Raw genomic sequence first — 18,323 nt, forward strand, 5'->3', positions numbered from 1 at the left:
GTCTGCAGAAGTGCCGGCTTGGAAGGGACCCCCGGGGGTCATCTAGTCCAACCCGCTGCTTCGGAGAGCAGGAGGGGGCAAGCGCAAGAGCAGCTGCCATATCCTGCACTGGGCAGCAGCGACTGTGGCTCAGGAGCGGGAAGAGAGTGCCTCTAGGCGTGGGCAAAGTGCCTTCGCGTGGCTGCTGGGCAAACCTGGACAGCCTTGCCCAGGAACGCGGACTTATAAAAAATATTGGGGGGGCCCGGGAAAGCTCATGAATAATAAATAAGCTCATGAATATGCAAATAAAGTGGCGCCGCCTCCTCGTGAGCGAATAGGGGAGCGTGCTGCGCCTATTAATCAGCTCCAAAGGAAATTGGGTGGAGCTTTTGCTCGGGAGGGAGGGCAGGAGGCATGCAGCCCGCGCCTCCCTGTGCATTTTGGGCTGGGGGAGGGGCGGCGATGGCGCTCTGCTGGAGGGGCGCCGGAGATTATTGGGGGGGCGGAGCCCCCCCAAACGAATTTTTGAGGGGGCTCGGGCCCCCTCAAGCCCCATGGAGTCGGCGCCTATGGCCTTGCCCAACCGGGCGCCCTCCCCCTGCTTCAGATTCCCAACTCCAGGGATGGGATGGCGGCTGTAGCCCAGCTACCAGGAGGGCACCTGGCTCCCCACCCGTAGGGCCGGTGGTGATCGAGGGGTGGGTGAAAAGGCTCCGCACTCTGCACATGCTCCGGAGCGGCCCTTCGCTGTTCCTTGGCATTGTCATTGCTTCTGGGTTTAAGCGTTTGATCTTTCCCTCGGGGTTCCAGGTAGGGGGAAGCTGCCAGGTAACCCGGGGCAGGTGTCTCCTGGGGCAGGTGAGTGGATGAGGGTCCTCCTTCTCCCTCTCCAAGCATCCTCCCCCGCCTGCCCTTGGCACCCGGCTGAACTGGGCGCGCAGCTTCACCACCTCTGCTTGGCACCCAGCGCAGCTTAGCACGAGGAGCTGCTGCCAGGGGGGCCGGGGGGGGTGTAATCTGAAGTTTTTCCATGGGTGATTATTCCTGTGGTTGGCATAATTTGATGCCCAAGGATGCTGAGCTGGTTGCAAGTCTTTCTCTTGACCCAAAATGAATGCCCTCCTCTGGCTGCGCGCCCGGGAGGGAGAGGAGGGTGAGCTGAGGGCGCACGGCTTGGCAAGGGTTAAGAGGAACGGAGCTGCCTTCCTAGAGGGGACAGGAAGTCAAGCCTGGGGGGGCAGGTTCTCCAAAGCAACAGCCCCTCCCTCCCAGCCAAGTCCCTTTTTGCAAGGGGGGGGGCGGTTGGTTTGTCTCCTCTACAAAGGAGGCGCCTCCGGGGATCCGGTGAGTCTTCTCTCTGCTCCCCTTTTGGGTGCATTGGGGAGAGGGGAGGGGGGGGGTCCCAGGGGAAGATGCATGGCGGGGGGGGGCGTCCATCTCATGCATGGGGAGACCCCCAAGTCAGGGGCAGCAGATCTGCAGCAGATCGGCCAGCCTCGTCTTCCTGGGAATCGAGAAAGAGGCTGCTGCTGGCCCCTTTGGGGAGGGGGCTTTGGGGGGGGGATAACGGCAGACAAAGGAAGCCCATTCAGAAATAGGCTGGGGAAACTCAGCCAGATGGGCGGGGTATAAATAAATTATTATTATTATTATTATTATTATTATGAACGGCATTTGAAGCCGGAGAGAAACAGCTGGACATAAAATATACACAAGAATAAAACCCCCTTTGCAGTCAGTCGAGAAAGGCTGTTGGAAGATGGAGAACAGAAAGAGCTGCTTCCTTTAGGGCAGAGTTAAACCTTTGGAACTCCCTCCTACAGGAGGCAGGGAGATGGAGGGGGAAATGTCGACTGGGGGGTCTGCAAGGCACAAGGGCCAGGCTCTGCCAGGGGCTGGGAAGGAAGCGCGGGGGGGGGGGAGGAGAGGGGCTCTTGCACTCCAGTCCTGCGGGGGGGGGGGCTTCCCAGAAGAGGCCCCTGTAAGAACAGGAGGGGGCACTCAAGAGGGGGCCCCTTTGGCCTGATTCTGCAGGGCTCATGTTCTGATGCTGAGTTCCTTCAGATGCAAGCGAACCCTCCCTTGTCCTCCAGCTAGAAGAAAAGCTTCCCCCCCCCACCCGTTCATCAGGCAGGGAACTTATCCTGGCTGACCCAGGTGTGCCCGTTCAGACATGCAGCCTCTCAGGTGTCCAAATGATCTTCTGAGACTGACCAGGAAGCCCTGAAGAGAGAACCACCAGAGGTCTCCCTGCCCAAGGAATCCAAGGGAGCAGGAGAGGCCCTGCTGGGAAGGAAGCAAAGCTGTGCTGGGGTGAAAGGGGCAGCCCCCCCCCCAAGTGCTGGGAGTTACTGGGAGACCCTCTTCCCACCAGCTGTAATTCCTGAGTTCCCTGGCAAGGAGGACGGTTGCCTAGCCGCTCCAAGGGAACCTCTCCCAGCCGCGCTCAGCACCCTTTACAAACTACGGTTCCTGTGGTTCTATGGACTCTTTAAAGGGGTCTCATCCTGCTTTACAGATGCAGTTCCGGGGGAGAGCTGGGAGTGTGTGTTGTCTTTTTGGAATAACTTTTAATGGAGTTTTATAACAAGGATCATGGGAATAATGAAGGATACAAAGAAATTGTCCGAGTCTTCTCTTGTCATTTGTATATCACAAAAATAACACAATAGCTTTATGGGAATATCTACAACATATAGTTCATTATTAGAGGTCAGGCAGTGTCTAAGTTCTTAGTCCATTAATATGTTTAAGCAAAAGCCGGAAAAGGGCCAAGAGGACAGCAGTCAACAGATAACACTGAGCATCGCATAGCCAAACGCCCGAGGCTTTATTTATTTTCTTCCATGCTTGAGGCTTTATGTTACTATTATTGTTGTTTGTTGGTATTTTTCCTACTATTACCGCTGTTCCAGAGCAGATTGCAACCATTTTTAAATACTTTAAAACGTCAAAACAAATAATAATCAGAGGAATAGGCTGGGTCCTCCGTTGTCAGAGGCCTTGGGAAAGAGGGGGAGGTGCCTGTGTGGGGAGGGAATCCCCCAAGGGGGGGGTCTGCCCCCAGGATGCCCTCTCTTGGGCCACCCCCAACCAAGACTCTCAAGGGGCTGAAGCTGCCAAGAGGGCCCCCCCTGCCAAATTTCACAGCCAAGAGGGTCTCTAGCGAAGAAGGTGGTTCTTCACATATCTGGGGGCCAAAGTGAAGTCCTCCTGTGAGCACTTTTTGAATTGGACCTGGAAATGAAGGGACCACCAGTGCAGCTGTTTTAAAACAGGAATTAAATGTGTTCTCAAGGGTTGTAATGGGGGTGGGATTCAGTGAGGAGGGGGAGACCCTTGGATGCTCCTTGGAGAAAAAGGGGGGAAAGAAATGCCCTTCATAAAGAAAGGGAGCCCAGCCAAGGGGACTGGCTGGCAAAGGAGCCGGAGCTGGAATGGACACTTGCAATCCCAGTGGGAATGTGAGCCCCTTCTGCACTCGCTTTCTCGTGCTGCCCTTTGGCGTGGCCCTCGGGGGCTTCTTATCTGGCCCTCAGAGTAGGGATGCCACCCCAGTAGTGTGTCTTGAATGTGCTGGAGATTCCCAGGGCTAGAAAATGAGACGGAAGCAGGAAAGAGATGAGCCTTCAAGATCCCCCTGTGGACCTCACCTGCAGAAGCAGTTAAGAAAAAGAATATGGAAGGAGAATGGCCCACATACCGAATATTATTAGAAGGACAGCAGGATGAACCCACGTTGAAAAAATATGAAGGAATTAAAGGGTATCTGACGGATTGGCTGCAATATTTTCAAATACATCAGAGATTAATCATGGATAAATAAACAGGTCTTACAAAAGAAACATCAAAATTTGAAAAAGAATTGATACCAAGTAAAGGAAAATACATCTCAAGGATATATGATCTACTATTAGAATGGGAGGTAAAGGAAGATCAAGGGAAAGCAGTAATGGCGAGGTGGGCACAAGACCTGGGTTATAATATTTACATGGAACAATGGGGAAAATTATGGGGGGAAGATATAAAATTTACGGCCTCAGGGAGAATATAATGAAGATGATGTACAGATGGCGCCAAACTCCAGAAAAACTTGCTAAAATGTACAGGAATAGATCACCTTTACGTTGGAGATGTAATAGAGAAATTGGGTCTTACTTGCATATGTGGTGGAAGTGTACAGACATCTTCGTATTTTGGAATAATATATATGAAGAACTTAAAAAAAAATTCAAATTTACATTTTAAAAAATGCCAGAAATATTTCTATTAAGGATATTGCCAAAAGAAATAGGGAAATCGAAAAGAACTTTGTTCATGTATGGGATAACAGTGGCCAGAATCTTAGTAGCAAGAAATACAGCAATACCTAACACGGCGGACTGGGAAATCCTAATGGTGGAATACCTGCAACTAGCAAAGGCGACAGGAAGGATAAGAGGCCAAACAAAACAAATAGCCTCTAAGGATTGGAGGATTTTTAAAGAATACTTTTAAAAATTACAGTATGAAAGGAAACTTCTTGGCAGAATTAGACTGAACCTTGCATTGTATAAATATAAGTTTGTAGGGAAGTTAACAGAAACTATATAAGAAATATATAACTGTGCGGTGTAAGATAATCAACAGATAAAGTACAGTGAGACTAAAGTCATTTTCAATTTCTTGTTTTACAAGCTTTACAATCATTCACATCATTGGGAGTACAAAGGATGTTAGTTATAAGAATTGTGTTGTTTCATATATTGCTACTGTCTGTTTGTCAATTTATAGTTTGTTTGTTTATTTGATTGTATGTTGGTTTGTTGGTTTGTTTGCTATCCTGGCATAAATGCATCTATTTTAAAACAATTAAGATATACATTTAAAAGAAAAGAAAAGATATGAGCCTCCAAGTGGGGGTGGGAGGGAGAGCAACCCTAGAGGACCCCAGGATTAGGACCCCCACTCTAGCCTAGTATCCAGATTGCATTCTGTACAAATGACTCGCTTGTCAATCACGGTTCTGACCTCTTCCATTGACAGAAAACACTGAAAGGCAGGAGCAACTAGGCGGATTCATCTGACAGAAATTCCCTATGTTGCCTGAATATTTTGCATAGTAACTTTCCTTCTAAGAGAGCTAGATGCTGGCCTCTCCCTTTTTAAAAAGGAAAGCTCAGAGTCTGGGTTGTGTTGCAGCCCAGCCCTGGTTCCTAGTGAGACTCATCCATCATTGCTCAAAGAACCTTTTTCTTCTCCTGACCGTGTTTCAATTTCACATGTATTTGCTTTGTAGGATTTGCAGACGCCTCTATTTAGGACAGACAGAACTGGGCAGAAGAACAAGGACGTCCTTCTGATATCTTGGAGGCTTCGTGAGAGCCCAGATGGATGAGCAAGACTCAGCTGGTCCTGAAGCAGGAAGAGGCCATGCCATCAACACCGGGAGCAGTGGGGGAATCTGGGAAAACTCTGTGCAGAAGATCCTGGGAGAGGAGGACACCCTCCACTCAGATGTGCAGAGACAGAAGTTCAGGCAGTTTTGCTACCAGGAGGCCAAAGGACCCCGTGAGGTTTGTAGCCGCCTCTACTGCCTTGACTGTCAGTGGCTGAAGCCAGAAAGGTATACAAAAGATCAGATGCTGGACCTGGTGATCTTGGAGCAGTTCCTGGCTGTGCTTCCCCCGGAGATGGAGAGCTGGGTGAGGGACTGTGGAGCGGAGACCAGTTCCCAGGCGGTGGCCCTGGCCGAAGGATTCCTCCTGAGTCAGGCAGAGGAGAGGAAGCAGGTGAGAGAGACTTTCCTCTGGATACTCCCAAGGGGGTCTGAACAGGAGGGCAAATATCCCAAAATCCTCTACTAATTTTTTGGAAAGCATCCAAGGAATGATACCTGAGAACTCTAAAGTGCTTGCCTCTACCATTCCTTTTCTAATCTTTCTCCCTGTTCTCTGTCTTGAATCCTTGTTTCTCTTTCAGGGAAAGGATCTGTTTGCAGAAATGGGCCTGGATTCCTGTGAGGCAGAGAAGACTCCGCTGGACGCCAGAGAGAGGCCGCTGGGTAAGGAGGAAGGAGCTTTCCCCCCTCAGTTTGGTCCCATTCTGTGGATTTGGAAACTAATCCCTGGATTACCATATTTTTCGCTCTATTAGATGCACCAGACGATAAGACATACCTAGTTTTAGGGGAGGAAAACAAGAAATAAGAAAGCAACACAAAGCATGCTGAGCGAAGAGGGAGCGCTCCCCCGTCTTCGCTCAGGAGGCTTTGCGGGGTATCCCTGAAGCCAGGAGAGCAGGTGGGATCGGTGCGCACTGATCCCTCTTGCCCTCCTGGCTTTCCTCCCGCAAGAGCCCCACACACTTTAAAGGGAGCGCAGCTCTTGGGGGCTTTTGCGGGAGGGACAGAGCTGCATGCTCTGTCCCTTCCCCCACCTCCCGCAAAAGCCAGAGATAGCCGCGCGAAGCCTCCGCAGGGCAGCGGGATAAAGGCTCCCCGCTGCCCTGCAGAGGCTTCCTGTGGCTAAACCAGAAGCTAGAGCAGCCAGAGGGAGCACAGCGCAGCAGTCCCGCTGGCTGTCCTGGCTTCTTGCTTGGCCGCGCGCAGCCTCCCCGGCTGGGAGAGACTGCGTGCGGCTGTGGCATAAGCCAAGACAGCCAGCGGGATCGATCCCGCTCGCTGTCCTGGCTTCTTGTTTAGCTGCGCACCCCCTCTCCCAGGCAAGGGGAGCCTTCATCCCCTGCCCAGGAGAGGCTGCGCATGGCTGAGGCTCCCCCAAGAGCCGCGCTCCCTTTAAAGAGCCGTGGAGCATGTGTGCGGCTCTTGGGGGCTTTTCCCCAAGGAGGGAGAAGGGCAGATCTGGCCTGGGTGTGTGTCTGTCTTGTCTTTTTCTTTTCTTTTCTTTTCTTTTCTTTTTGGAAAAAAACCCCCACACTTTTTATTGGGTTTTATAAACAAGGGTCATAAGACAAATAAAGCATACAAATAAATAGACCGAGTCTTCTCATGTCATTTGTAGATCACTGGATGAGCATAATAATTTGGTTATTATGCTAAAGCCAATTTGGTTGCCCATAAAGGAAGGCGACTCCTACTGTACTTGCTTTGGAGCGTTCTCCTTTGGCCCCGCCCACATGGCCCTCAGGGGCTTGGCCAGATATTAAATATATAGCTCTCAGTGTAAAGAAAAAGGGACCTCACCCCAGTAGTGTATATTGAGAATGTTGGGGATTCCAAGGGCGAGGAAATGAGATGAAAGCAGGAAAGAAATGGTCCTTGGAGTGAGGTGGGGGGTGGGAGGGAGAGCACAATCGGTGAAAATGACTAACTCGTCAGTCACTGTTCTGACTTCATTCACGATTGAAAACACTGAAAGGCAGGAGCAACTAGGCTGTGTCACCTCGCAGAAATCCCTTCAGTTGCCTCTACGTTTTGCATTATAAATTCCCTTCTACGTTTCCTCCTCCTCCTCCTCCTCTTCTTCTTCTTGGCTGTGGTGCAGTCCAGCCCTGGTTCCTCAAGACTCATCCATGCTTCTTGAAATAACACTTTTCTTCTCCTGATCATGTTTCGATTTTATAACAGAACAATGTATTTGCTTTGTAGGATTTGGTAGCACATCTCCTTTGGACAGGCGGAACTTGGCAGAAGACGAAAGGGATTCCTTCCGATCTCTTGGAGGCTTCATGGATGAGCAAGATTCAGCTGGCCCAGAAGCAGGAAGAGACCATGACATCCAAAATGGGGGATTCTGGAAATCCTCAGTGCAGAAGATACTGGATGAGGAGGACCCCCACAGCTCAGATTTGCAGAGCCAGCAGTTCAGGCAGTTCTGCTACCAGGAGACTGAAGGACCCCAAGAAGTTTGCAAAAGACTCTTCCGCCTTTACCATCAGTGGTTGAAGCCAGAAAGGCACACCAAAGCTGAGATGCTGGACCTGGTGATCTTGGAGCAGTTCCTGGCTGTCCTTCCAGAGGAGATAGAGAGCTGGGTGAGGGAATGTGGAGCGGAGACCAGTTCCCAGGCAGTGGCCCTGGCCGAAGGATTCCTCCTGAGTCAGGCAGAGGAGAGGAAGCAGGCAGAGAGAAAGCAGGTGAGAGAGACTTTCCTCTGGCTGCTTCCAAGGGGCTCTGAACAGGAGGGAGAGTATCCCCAAATTCTCTCCTAATGGCCCATCCTTTTTTTGGAAAGCATCCAGTGAGTGTTATTGGGTACCCCAAAAGATTTTGCCTCTGCTATTCCTTTTCTAATCCTTCTCCCCGTTCTCTGTTTTGAACCCTTGTTGCTCTTTCAGGGAAAGAACTCATCTGAGGTAGAGAGAACTCCATCTGACAACAGAGAGAGGCCATTGGGTAAGGAGAAATCAGGGTGTCCTGTCCCCCCGTTTCGTCACATTCTGTGGCTTTTGAAACTAATCTGTGGGTTCTTTTAATCTTTTTGTGGAAGACGCTTGGGACCAGGAGCCCAAAGGAGGCGAGAGCTAGTTTTGCCCAACTAAAATATGAAGTGGGTGCAAACGTCAAAATGCAGTCAGCAGGGGAGACTTCTTTTTCAAAGGCGCGTCTGAAGTGAGAGAGACACAGATTCAGGGCTCTCCACTTACCTTGCTCTCTCGCAGGTGACAGAAGGATGCCAGCAAGACCTCCAAGTCCGTCTTCTCATGGCAGCAGAGAGGAGGCAGCGGCTGTGGAAACAGATCAGGTAGCGGAAGGAGCCTTGCGGGGAAAGAGGCCGAGGGGGGGGGGGCTGCCAGGGGAATGAATCTCTCTCCTCCTCTTGTCTTCTGTCAAAAATCCCCCCAACGAAGGATGAAAACGCCATTTGAGAAGGTTTCTGTGCTGAGAATAAGGAAGAGAATTGGGATTCCAGATTCCCCTCACGGGGCTTCCCCTGCTATCCTCCCTCTCCCTGTGTCCCCGTGATTCCTTGGAAGTTGGCTTTAGGGAATCGGGAGGGTCCCCCCCTTCCAAAAACAGGGGGGATCTTTCTGCCCAGCAATGCTTCCTCAGGCAGAATGATTTGAAGAAGGCAATGTGGAGTTGCACCCATTTACACAAAGGTTAGTAAAGGTAAAGGGACCCCTGACTGTTAGGTGCAGTCATGGCTGACTCGGGGGTTGCAGCGCTCATCTCGCTTTATTGGCCGAGGGAGCCGGCATACAGCTTCCGGGTCATGTGGCCAGCATGACTAAGCCGCTTCTGGTGAACCAGAGCAGTGCACGGAAACCCTGTTTACCTTCCCTCCAGAGCGGTACCTATTTATCTACTTGCACTTTGATGTGCTTTTGAAGTGCTAGGTTGGCAGGAGCAGGGACCGAGCAACAGGAGCTCAGCCCATCACGGGGATTCGAACTGCCAACCTTCTGATCGGCAAGCCCTAGGCTCAGTGGTTTAACCCCCAGCGCCACCCGCATCCCACAAAGGTTAATACCCATCATTAAAACACACAGTAAATGAATTCCATTAAGATAACAAGAGCTGTTGGACTGTGGACTGGTCTCCCTGGGGAGGTTTTTCAGCAGAGGCTGGATGGCTGTCTGCCAATGATGCTTTAGCTGAGATTCCTGCATTGCAGGGGGTGGACTAGAGGACCCTTGGGGGGTCACTTCCAACTCTATGATTTTATGATTCTAAGACAGAGGTCGGCAACGTGTGACCCATGGGACGGATGCGGCCCACAAAGACCGTTTTACTGGCCCACGAGCCGCCCCTGAACGGAGCTTCCTGCTTGGTGCCTGCGCTAAACCGGCACGGCACAGGGACTCGCCAAGCACACTGGAAATTGCATCTGCGCACACGTAGATACTGGAAATCACATCTGCGCATGTCCAGACGCCGGAAATCATTTCTGCGCAGGCGCAATTTCTGGCATCTGGGCATGTGCAGACGCAATTTCCGGTGTCATGCTGCCCCAGTCCAGCCCATGGACAATCTCCGTGGGAGTGATCTGCCCCATGGCCGGTAAACCTTGCCAACCCCTGTTCTAAGACATTAAGCATAATTGAAATGTGAAGCAATTCCATGAAAACAACAAAGCAATGATCAGGCAGAAAACAGCCATATGTAGTCGATAATCAGTGTGCTGTCTAAGAGGAAGAGCCTTTTCCTTTTCCTCAAAGGGTCTGGTGTGCTTTGAAGACGTAGCTGTTCATTTCACAGAGGAGGAATGGGCGTTGCTGGATCCTGACCAGAAAGCTCTGCATGAGGAAGTCATGGAGGAGAATCGTGGGATCCTGGACTCTCTGGGTAAGGCCCCCCGATGGATCCCCGCTTTGAAATTCCATACATATCTCTAGGTGATGAACGCCCCAGATTTTGCTGGAGCTCCACAGTGCCCCCTGTTCGAATCTGACACCCCCACATCAAACCTTGAATGGAGGGGTATCCACTCTTTGGTCTGTGCATCTTCTTCCTCCAGTTTTGCCTTTTTAAACCATGATCAGGCTGGTCTGTACTGCCCAGGCCTTTTTAAAGATAGGCCTCAGGGCGGTGAGGGAACTTGAAGCAGCTTCTGTCTGGTTTTCTGGGTTTGCTTCTTCTTCTGCCAGTTTTTGGTTGGCCAAAGACATGATTGATATTGGAGATGGCTTGGATTCCATGATTGGGCCAAACAAAATCCATCCCAGATAAGAGCCAGGCTTTTCAAATCTCAGTTTCCCATAGATATGCCTGTTAATGCCAGTCAACAAAGGCTGTCAACCCTGTAGAAAGACTCTGCATCTAACTCCTTTGTTCTTCCTCTATCACAATTCATGTTTATAAGCATCATTTAATAATATGGGGCTCCATGTTTTCCTCTTTTTAAATTGTATTTTTATAATTTTTATTTTTTCGGTTTTTCAAAAATTCACAGTCATACAGATTGTTTGTTGTTTAGTCATTTAGTCATGTCCACCTCTTTGTGACCCCCTGGACCAGAGCACACCAGGCACTTCTGTCTTCCACTGCCTCCCGCAGTTTGGTCAAACTCATGCTGGTAGCTTCGAGAACACTGTCCCACCATCTCGTCCTCTGTCGGCCCCCTCTCCTTGTGCCCTCCATCTTTCCCAACATCAGGGTCTTTTCCAGGGAGTCTTCTCTTCTCATGAGGTGGCCAAAGTCTTGGAGCCTCAACTTCAGGATCTGTCCTTCCAGTGAGCACTCAGGGCTGATTTCCTTCAGAATGGAGAGGTTTGCTCTTCTTGCAGTCCATGGGACTCTCAAGAGTCTCCTCCAGCACCAGAATTCAGAAGCATCCATTCTTTGGTGATCAGCCTTCTTTATGGTCCAGCTCTCACTTCCATACATCACTACTGGGAAAACCATAGCTTTAACTATGCGGACAAAACACAAATCACATACATTTCCAATATGCATATATTTGACTTCCCTCCTCCCCTTTTGTGGTTCCTTTTTAATTTTAATTTTCATGTTGCATTTTCTACATTACTCCATTTTTTAGTTATTCTTTATTTTCTCTTAATATGTTTAACTGCTTGTATTGCGATAACCCTGCTAGTGAGCTTATTTGGATAGATGAGTTTTCCAGATATTCCACAAATTTTCCCCAATCTTTAATAAAAACCTTGCCATTTTTTCATAGTCCATTAATTCAGCCCTCTTTCTTGGCTGACACTTCATCTCCTTTCCATCTCTGGGCAAAAACCATTCTAGCTGCAGTTGTGACATACATAAGCAATTTTGGGGGTCTTTTGGAATCTCAGTGCCTACTACCCCTAGAAGAAAAGCAGCTGGGTTTTTATTAAAAGTTATCGTAAACATTTTTTTCAATGTAAGCTTTTACTCTCTTACAAGACCCCCACATATGGTAAAAGTACCTTCTTTTTCTTTACTTTTCCAGAATGAGTTTTTTTATTTATACATTTTTGCCAATCTACTAGGAGTTAAATGGAAGATTTACCGCTGCTGCATGGAGCTCAAGGCTTCTCACCATGGAGTTTTGCTGCTGCCTTGTGTCTGCGGCTCGATCTCAGCCCACCCCCACTTCTTTCGGAGCTGAGAAACAGGAGAGAGAGCTCGCATCCAATGCTGGACCCTTCGGAACCTAAATAAATCCTCTCGGTGTTCATGGGATGCACAGTGCCCCAGTGCGTTTCCCAACACTCTCGTGACGAGTGAGCTGCTTAGGAGAAAGCGAAATTGCCATCCATTGCCATCAGGGCTCCTTGTCTTCCTGAGGTTCTAATCCATTTCTCTCTTCGTTGCAGGTGGTGATGAATTAGAAATTAAGAACAAGGAAGACGATGACAAAGTCCACACAGTGGAGGAGACATATCAATATTCAGAGTGTGAAGTCAGCTTCAGTCAGAGCTCCAATTCCACTTCCCATCAAAATCTCATTGAGAATAAACCCTACCAGTGCTTCGAATGTGGAAAGAGCTTCAGTCACAGCCACCATCTCACTTCCCATCAAAGAATTCATACCGGGGAGAAACCCTATCAGTGCTTGGAATGTGGAAAGAGCTTCGGTCAGTGTGCCCACCTCGCTGCCCATCAGAGAATTCATACAGGGGACAAATCGTATCAGTGCTTGGTATGTGGAAAGAACTTCAGTCAGAGTTCCCATCTCACTTCCCATCAAAGAATTCATACAGGAGAGAGGCCGTATCAGTGCCTGGAATGTGGAAAGAGCTTCAGTCACAGCACCCATCTCACTGCCCATCAAATAATCCATACAGGGGAGAAACCTTATCAGTGCTTGGTATGTGGAAAGAGCTTCAGTCAAAGCGGCCATCTCACTGCCCATCAAAGAATTCATACTGGGGAGAAACCATATCAGTGCTTGGAATGTGGAAAGAACTTTGGTCAGAAAGCCCATCTTCTTTCCCACGAAAGAATCCATACAGGGGGGAAACCATATCAGTGTGTGGAATGTGGAAAGAGCTTCGGTCAGAGGTCCAATCTCGCTGCCCATCAGATAATCCATACAGGGGAGAAACCCTACAAGTGCTTGGAATGTGGGAAGAGCTTCAATCGGAGCGCCACTCTCTCTGACCATCAAAGAACTCACAGCAGGGAAGAATTGTATAAATGCTTGGAATGTGGAAGGACCTTCACCTGGAAGCAAAGTCTCATTACCCATCAAAGAATTCATACAGGAGAGAAACCGTATGAGTGCCTGGAATGTGGAAAGAGCTTCAGTCACAGCACCGGACTCTCCTTCCACCAAAGAATTCATACAGGGGAGAAACCCTATCAGTGCTCAGTTTGCGAAAAGAGCTTCAGTCAGAGCAGCCATCTCACTTCCCACCAAAGAATTCATACAGGGGGGAGACCCTACCAGTGCTCAGTTTGTGAAAAGAGCTTCAGTCAGAGCAACCAACTCACTTCCCATCAAAGAATTCATACAGGGGAGAAGCCCTATCAGTGCTCGGAATGTGGGAAGAGCTTCAATCGCAGTCACCATCTCGCTTGCCATCAAACCATCCATACCGGAGAGAAACCATATCAATGCCTCGAATGTGGAAAGAGTTTTAATACAACCACAGGCTTCAATAGTCATCAACGTATTCATGGCGGGGAGAAACCATTTCAATGCCAAGAGTGTGGAAAGAGATTCACCTGGAAGCAAAGTCTCATGGCCCATCAAAAAATTCATACAGGGGAGAAACCGTACCAGTGCTTGGAATGTGGAAAGAGCTTCCGTCGGAAGTCGCATCTCACTGCTCACCAGATAACTCACAGCAGGGAGAAAACCAACGATGGCTGTGTATGAAATTAATTCTAAGAAACTTTAATTAGTATGTAGTTGAGGATTGCAGCAGTGTTCTTGTCCTTCGGCATCCCAGCAAATAAGTCAGCCTTGGCTCAGTACCATGGAGCCCACCCTCAGGGCCAATATTTCTTCATACTATATACGCAAGGTACAAGTCATTGGCATAGATGTTGAATAGCTTTTCCCTGACACGTCTGGGAGGAGGGTCAATAGCAATTTGGAAACAATGATGAGGTTGCTATTGATGTTTGGAAGACGTTGGCAAGCAATTCATATACTTCCACTTCAAAAGCCTCCAAGTTGCAAATTGGTGGTGCTACTTGTTTTCTCTTGCTCCACAGAGTTGGACCCAAAGATATAAGAAAGGAGATTTTAACACCAGGAAGAACTTTCTTGTAACTTGAAGCCATTGGTTTGAGTCCTCCCCTCCAGAGCAGGAGAAAACAACCTTTCCCATGAGATAGCCCTGTAGATATTGGAAGATGGCTATCATATGTACTCTCACTCCCCTCTTTTCCAGGCTAAACATACCCAGTTTCTTCAACCATTCCTCGTAAGGCTTAGTTCCAAACCCTTCATCATCTTGGTTGCTCTCTGCACACCTTCCAGCTTGTCAACATCCTTTTTAAATCGTGGTGCCCAGAATTGAACACAATATTCCAGGTGTGGTCTGACCAAGGCAGAAGAGAGTGGGGCTTCCCTTGATCTGGACAATAGGCCTCGATTGATGCAGCTTAGAATAGTGTTAATCTTTTTTGCTGCTGCATCACACTCCTGACTCACGTTAAGCTCGTGGTCCACCAAGACCCCTAGATCCTGTACTGCTTGTAATCCAGGTGTCTCTCGTCTTAATTTGTGCATCTGGTTCTTCCTGCCAAAGTACAGAACCTGACACTGGTCCCTCTTGAAATTCATTTTGTTAGCTTGGTCCCAATTCTCCAATCTGTTAAGGTCATTTTGAATCCCAATACTGACTTCTGTGGCATCAGCTATCACTCGCAATTTGGTATCATCAGCAAATTTCATAAGCATCTCCTCAGTTTCTTCATCCAAGTTATTTAAAAAGACATTGAACAACAACAGGCCTAGGACAGAAGCCTGTGTTACTCCACTTGTCACTCTTTTCCAGGATGATGAGGAACCATTAGCAAGAACTCTGTGGGTTCGGTCAGTCAACCAACTACAAATCCACCCAACAGTTACCTCGTTCAACCCACATTTTAACAGTTCCCTTGCATGAATATCACAGGGGACTTGGTCAAAAACCTTACTGAAATCAAGATACACTATGTCCACAGCATTTCCCTGGTCCACAAAGTTTGTAACTCTTTATCAAAAACAAAGAAAAGAGATTCATCTGGCATGACTTATTTTTTGAGAAAGCCCTGCTGGGTCTTAATAATAACACCATCCTTTTCTAAGTGTTCAAAGACTGATTGTTTAATTATATTTTCCAGGGCCTTTCCTGGCATCAGTGTCAAGCTCACCAGTCTGAGCTTTTGCCTGCCTGACCTTCACCCTTGAACTCATCTATACACCTCCTTTGTGATCTTCCCTTTATTATGTATGCCCCTTTTAAATATCAGCTCCTTATGCAATCACACCAGTTTCCTTAGATGCCTCCCACTTTTTTTCTTGTTAGAATTGTATGTGTTTGGGTCTTCAATATTTCTCCTTTTATAAACTCCCATCCATCCTGGACTCCCTTCCCTGAATATTTCTGAAATTGGGATCTCACCCAGTATCCTTAATCTTTTTGAAATTGGCATTCTTAAAGTCCAGAGTGCGTGGACTACTCCAATGCACTCTCCATGGGGCTACCTTTGAAGGTGTCCCATTAACTGCAAGTAATCCAGAATGCGACAACTAGACGGGGGACTGGGAGTGGCTGCTGAGACCATATTACACCGGTCCTGAAAGACCTACATTGATTCCCTGTACATTTCCGAACACAATTCAAAGTGTTGGTGCTGACCTTTAAAGCCCTAAACGGCCTCGGTCCAGTAGACCTAAAGGAGCGTCTCCACCCTCATCGTTCTGCCCGGACACTGAGGTCCAGCTCCGAGGGCCTCCTGGCGGTTCCCTCCCTGTGAGAAGTGAGGTGACAGGGAACCAGGCAAAGGGCCTTCTCGGTGGTGGCGCCTGCCTTGTAGAACGCCCTCCCATCAGATGTCAAGGAGATAAAGAACTACATAACTTTTAGAAGACATCTGAAGGCAGCCCTGTTTAGGGAAGTTTTTGATGTTTGATTGCTTTTTATTAATATTCTATTGGGTGCTGCCCAGAGTGGCTGGGGAAACCCAGACAGATGGGCGGGGTATAAAAAATGATGATGATGATGATGTCTGACTACACTCCGCTTTCCCTTGCCTCTGTATCATGAAACCCAGGAGATGATCACTTTCTCCCAAGTTTCCCATTACTTCGACTTCATCAACCAGTTCCTTGCTATTGGTGAGGAACAGGTCCAAGAAAGATTACCCCCTTGTTGCTTCTTCCACCTCGGAAATGAAATCATCAGCAAGGCAATAGAAGAATTTGTCAGACCTTCCATTCATGGCCGAATTTGAGTTCCAGCAGATATTGGGGTTGTTGAAGTCTCCCATGACTACTGTATCTTTTTCAAATGTGGTAATCTTCTATTGGAAGGCATCATCCAAGTCTTCAGTCTGGCTTGGAGGTCCATAGGAGACCCTCACAGTAAGGTCACTGTTGTATCTCCTACAATTTTTACCCATTGTCACAAGGCTGATAGGGAAATGCCGTGTCTCCACAGGTCGGGAAAAGGCTGGAGGCTAGGAAAGTAACAGCGGGGTCTCCCTGGCTTGCCTCCTTCAGCTTGAGATGTTGCTGGAAACTGACCTCTGGACGCGCCTTCCCCCTCCAGCCTCTCACTCTGGAGCCCTCCCCAACAGATGGAGACTGCGACGTGGGGGTGAGCTCCTCTTCTGGACCTGTCTAGCCCTTTGCTGAGCAACATGAAGGACTCTCTGGGAGCGAGGTGTGAGAGGTGGAGAACCAGCAGGACTGAGACTGATTCTTCCCCGTCTGCGATTTATCTGGCAGGGGAAGAAGCCAATAATTAAATATAAAATATTGATGGATAATAAAGAAAGATGCGGATTCACAATGCCAGACCTTAGATTATATTATGAAGCCTCCTGTTTGTGTTGGCTAACAGAATGGGTAACATCTAAAAATGTCAGACTATTAGATTTGGTAGGATACAGTAGGCAATTCGGATGACATGCGTAACTGGCATGCAGATATAAAGGTTCATAAAGACTTTTTGAATCATAATATTAGACAGAGTCTTTATCAGGGGTCAGCAAACTTTTTCAGCAGGGGGCTGGTCCACTGTCCCTCAGACCTTGTGGGGGGCAGGACTATATTTTGGAAAAAAAAATATGAACGAATTCCTATGCCCCACAAATAACTCAAGAGATGCATTGTAAATAAAAGGACACATTCTACTCATGTAAAAACATGCTAATTCCTGGACCGTCCGCAGGCTGGATTTAGAAGGCGATTGGGCTGGATCCGGCCCCTGGGCCTTAGTTTGCCTACCCATGGTGTTTGGTTGAGAATTTGTTGGGAAGAGAAACACTGTCATGGCTCTCCCCCATCAAAGCAAGTACCTGAAAGGAAACTCGCGTGGAAAGGAAACGGGGTACTTATAGAGATATATTGACTTTGGCTGATGCTGGTTTTAAACTCAAAAAACTAGAAGATATCAAGGACTGAGTACAAGACTGGTTCCAATATTATCAAGCTAACAAAATATTTAAGAAAGGTATCGTGAATGGCTTTTTAGAGCAAAGTTTCGACTTTGAAAGGAGTTCATTAGAAGATAATGAGAAGTTAATTTCAAAAATGTATAAATACTTTTGGAATGGGAATCCAAGGATGACTTGGTTAAAGCAGTGATGACACACTGGGCAAGAGACTTGGGAGGTAAAATAGAACTGGCTGTGTAGGAAATTCACAGCTGGCTATACTTTTAAGAGAAAATTATATGAAGATTTATAAATGGGATACAACACCAAATAAATTAGCCGAAATGTATAAAACAAAGTGGAGTGTGTGTTGGAAATGTAAAACAACAGAAAGAACATTCTATATGTGGTGGACTTGCAAAACAGCGAAGGCCTATTGGGAAATGATTTATAATGAGATAAAAAATATGTTTAAGATGATGTTCCCTAAGAAACCCAAAGCTTTTCTTTTAGGGATTACAGAAACGGATATACCAAAACAGTTGGTTAATTTGTTTATGTATGCAACGACATACATTTTTATGCTCAAAAATGGAAAGAGAAAGTTGTTCCAACAAAGGAACCATGATCTGGGCGGCTCACAATTTGCCATAATATCTGAGATGGACCACCGTGTACTCAGGACACTCCTCCCAGTTGCCAAACCAGGTGTCCTGGTCCCAAGAGAGGGACCAGATTACACTTTGTCGAAGAGACACTTCCCACTTGAGTAGAAATCATATATCAAACAGATGGAAAGCTCTTTAATTTGAGCAGGCTGAACGCCTTCCCATCAGATGTCAAAGAAATAAACTTACCTGATTTTTTCAAGGCAGCCCTGTTTAGGGAAGTTTGTAATGTTTGATCTCTTATTGCTATTATTATTATT

General features: G+C 47.8%; 1 protein-coding gene across 4 annotated transcripts; it reads left to right on the forward strand.

The window, feature by feature from the left end:
* Positions 1 to 764: 764 nt before the first annotated feature.
* Positions 765 to 16,480, forward strand: LOC309325897 (uncharacterized protein). 4 transcript variants are annotated; one of them, XM_081834242.1, is made up of 8 exons: positions 765 to 840; positions 5,261 to 5,753; positions 5,944 to 6,025; positions 7,571 to 8,058; positions 8,260 to 8,317; positions 8,584 to 8,666; positions 10,084 to 10,210; positions 12,172 to 16,480. In XM_081834242.1, the coding sequence occupies exons 2-8, from the start codon at positions 5,352 to 5,354 to the stop codon at positions 13,677 to 13,679; spliced, it is 2,748 nt and encodes a 915-aa protein (XP_081690368.1). In that variant the 5' UTR covers positions 765 to 840; positions 5,261 to 5,351; the 3' UTR covers positions 13,680 to 16,480. The 4 variants fall into 4 exon arrangements, with proteins under 4 accessions (XP_081690368.1, XP_081690367.1, XP_081690369.1 ...); XM_081834241.1 differs by lacking the exon at positions 765 to 840 and adding an exon at positions 937 to 1,326; XM_081834243.1 differs by lacking the exon at positions 765 to 840 and adding an exon at positions 937 to 1,326 and having other exon boundaries at positions 5,950 to 6,025.
* Positions 16,481 to 18,323: the final 1,843 nt, after the last annotated feature.

Source organism: Podarcis erhardii, assembly GCF_964252035.2.
Source record: "Podarcis erhardii genome assembly, chromosome: 12".
In the NCBI taxonomy this organism is placed as follows: domain Eukaryota; kingdom Metazoa; phylum Chordata; class Lepidosauria; order Squamata; family Lacertidae; genus Podarcis; species Podarcis erhardii.

What these genes read in the sequence shown, in the direction of transcription:
- LOC309325897 (XM_081834242.1), top strand. Translation starts at nt 5,352, where the DNA reads ATGGATGAGCAAGACTCAGCTGGTCCTGAAGCAGGAAGAGGCCATGCC. An exon ending in AGCAGGCAGAGAGAAAGCAG is followed by an intron (nt 8,059 to 8,259) that starts GTGAGAGAGACT and finishes TTGCTCTTTCAG; the next exon opens with GGAAAGAACTCATCTGAGGT. An exon ending in CGGCTGTGGAAACAGATCAG is followed by an intron (nt 8,667 to 10,083) that starts GTAGCGGAAGGA and finishes TTTTCCTCAAAG; the next exon opens with GGTCTGGTGTGCTTTGAAGA.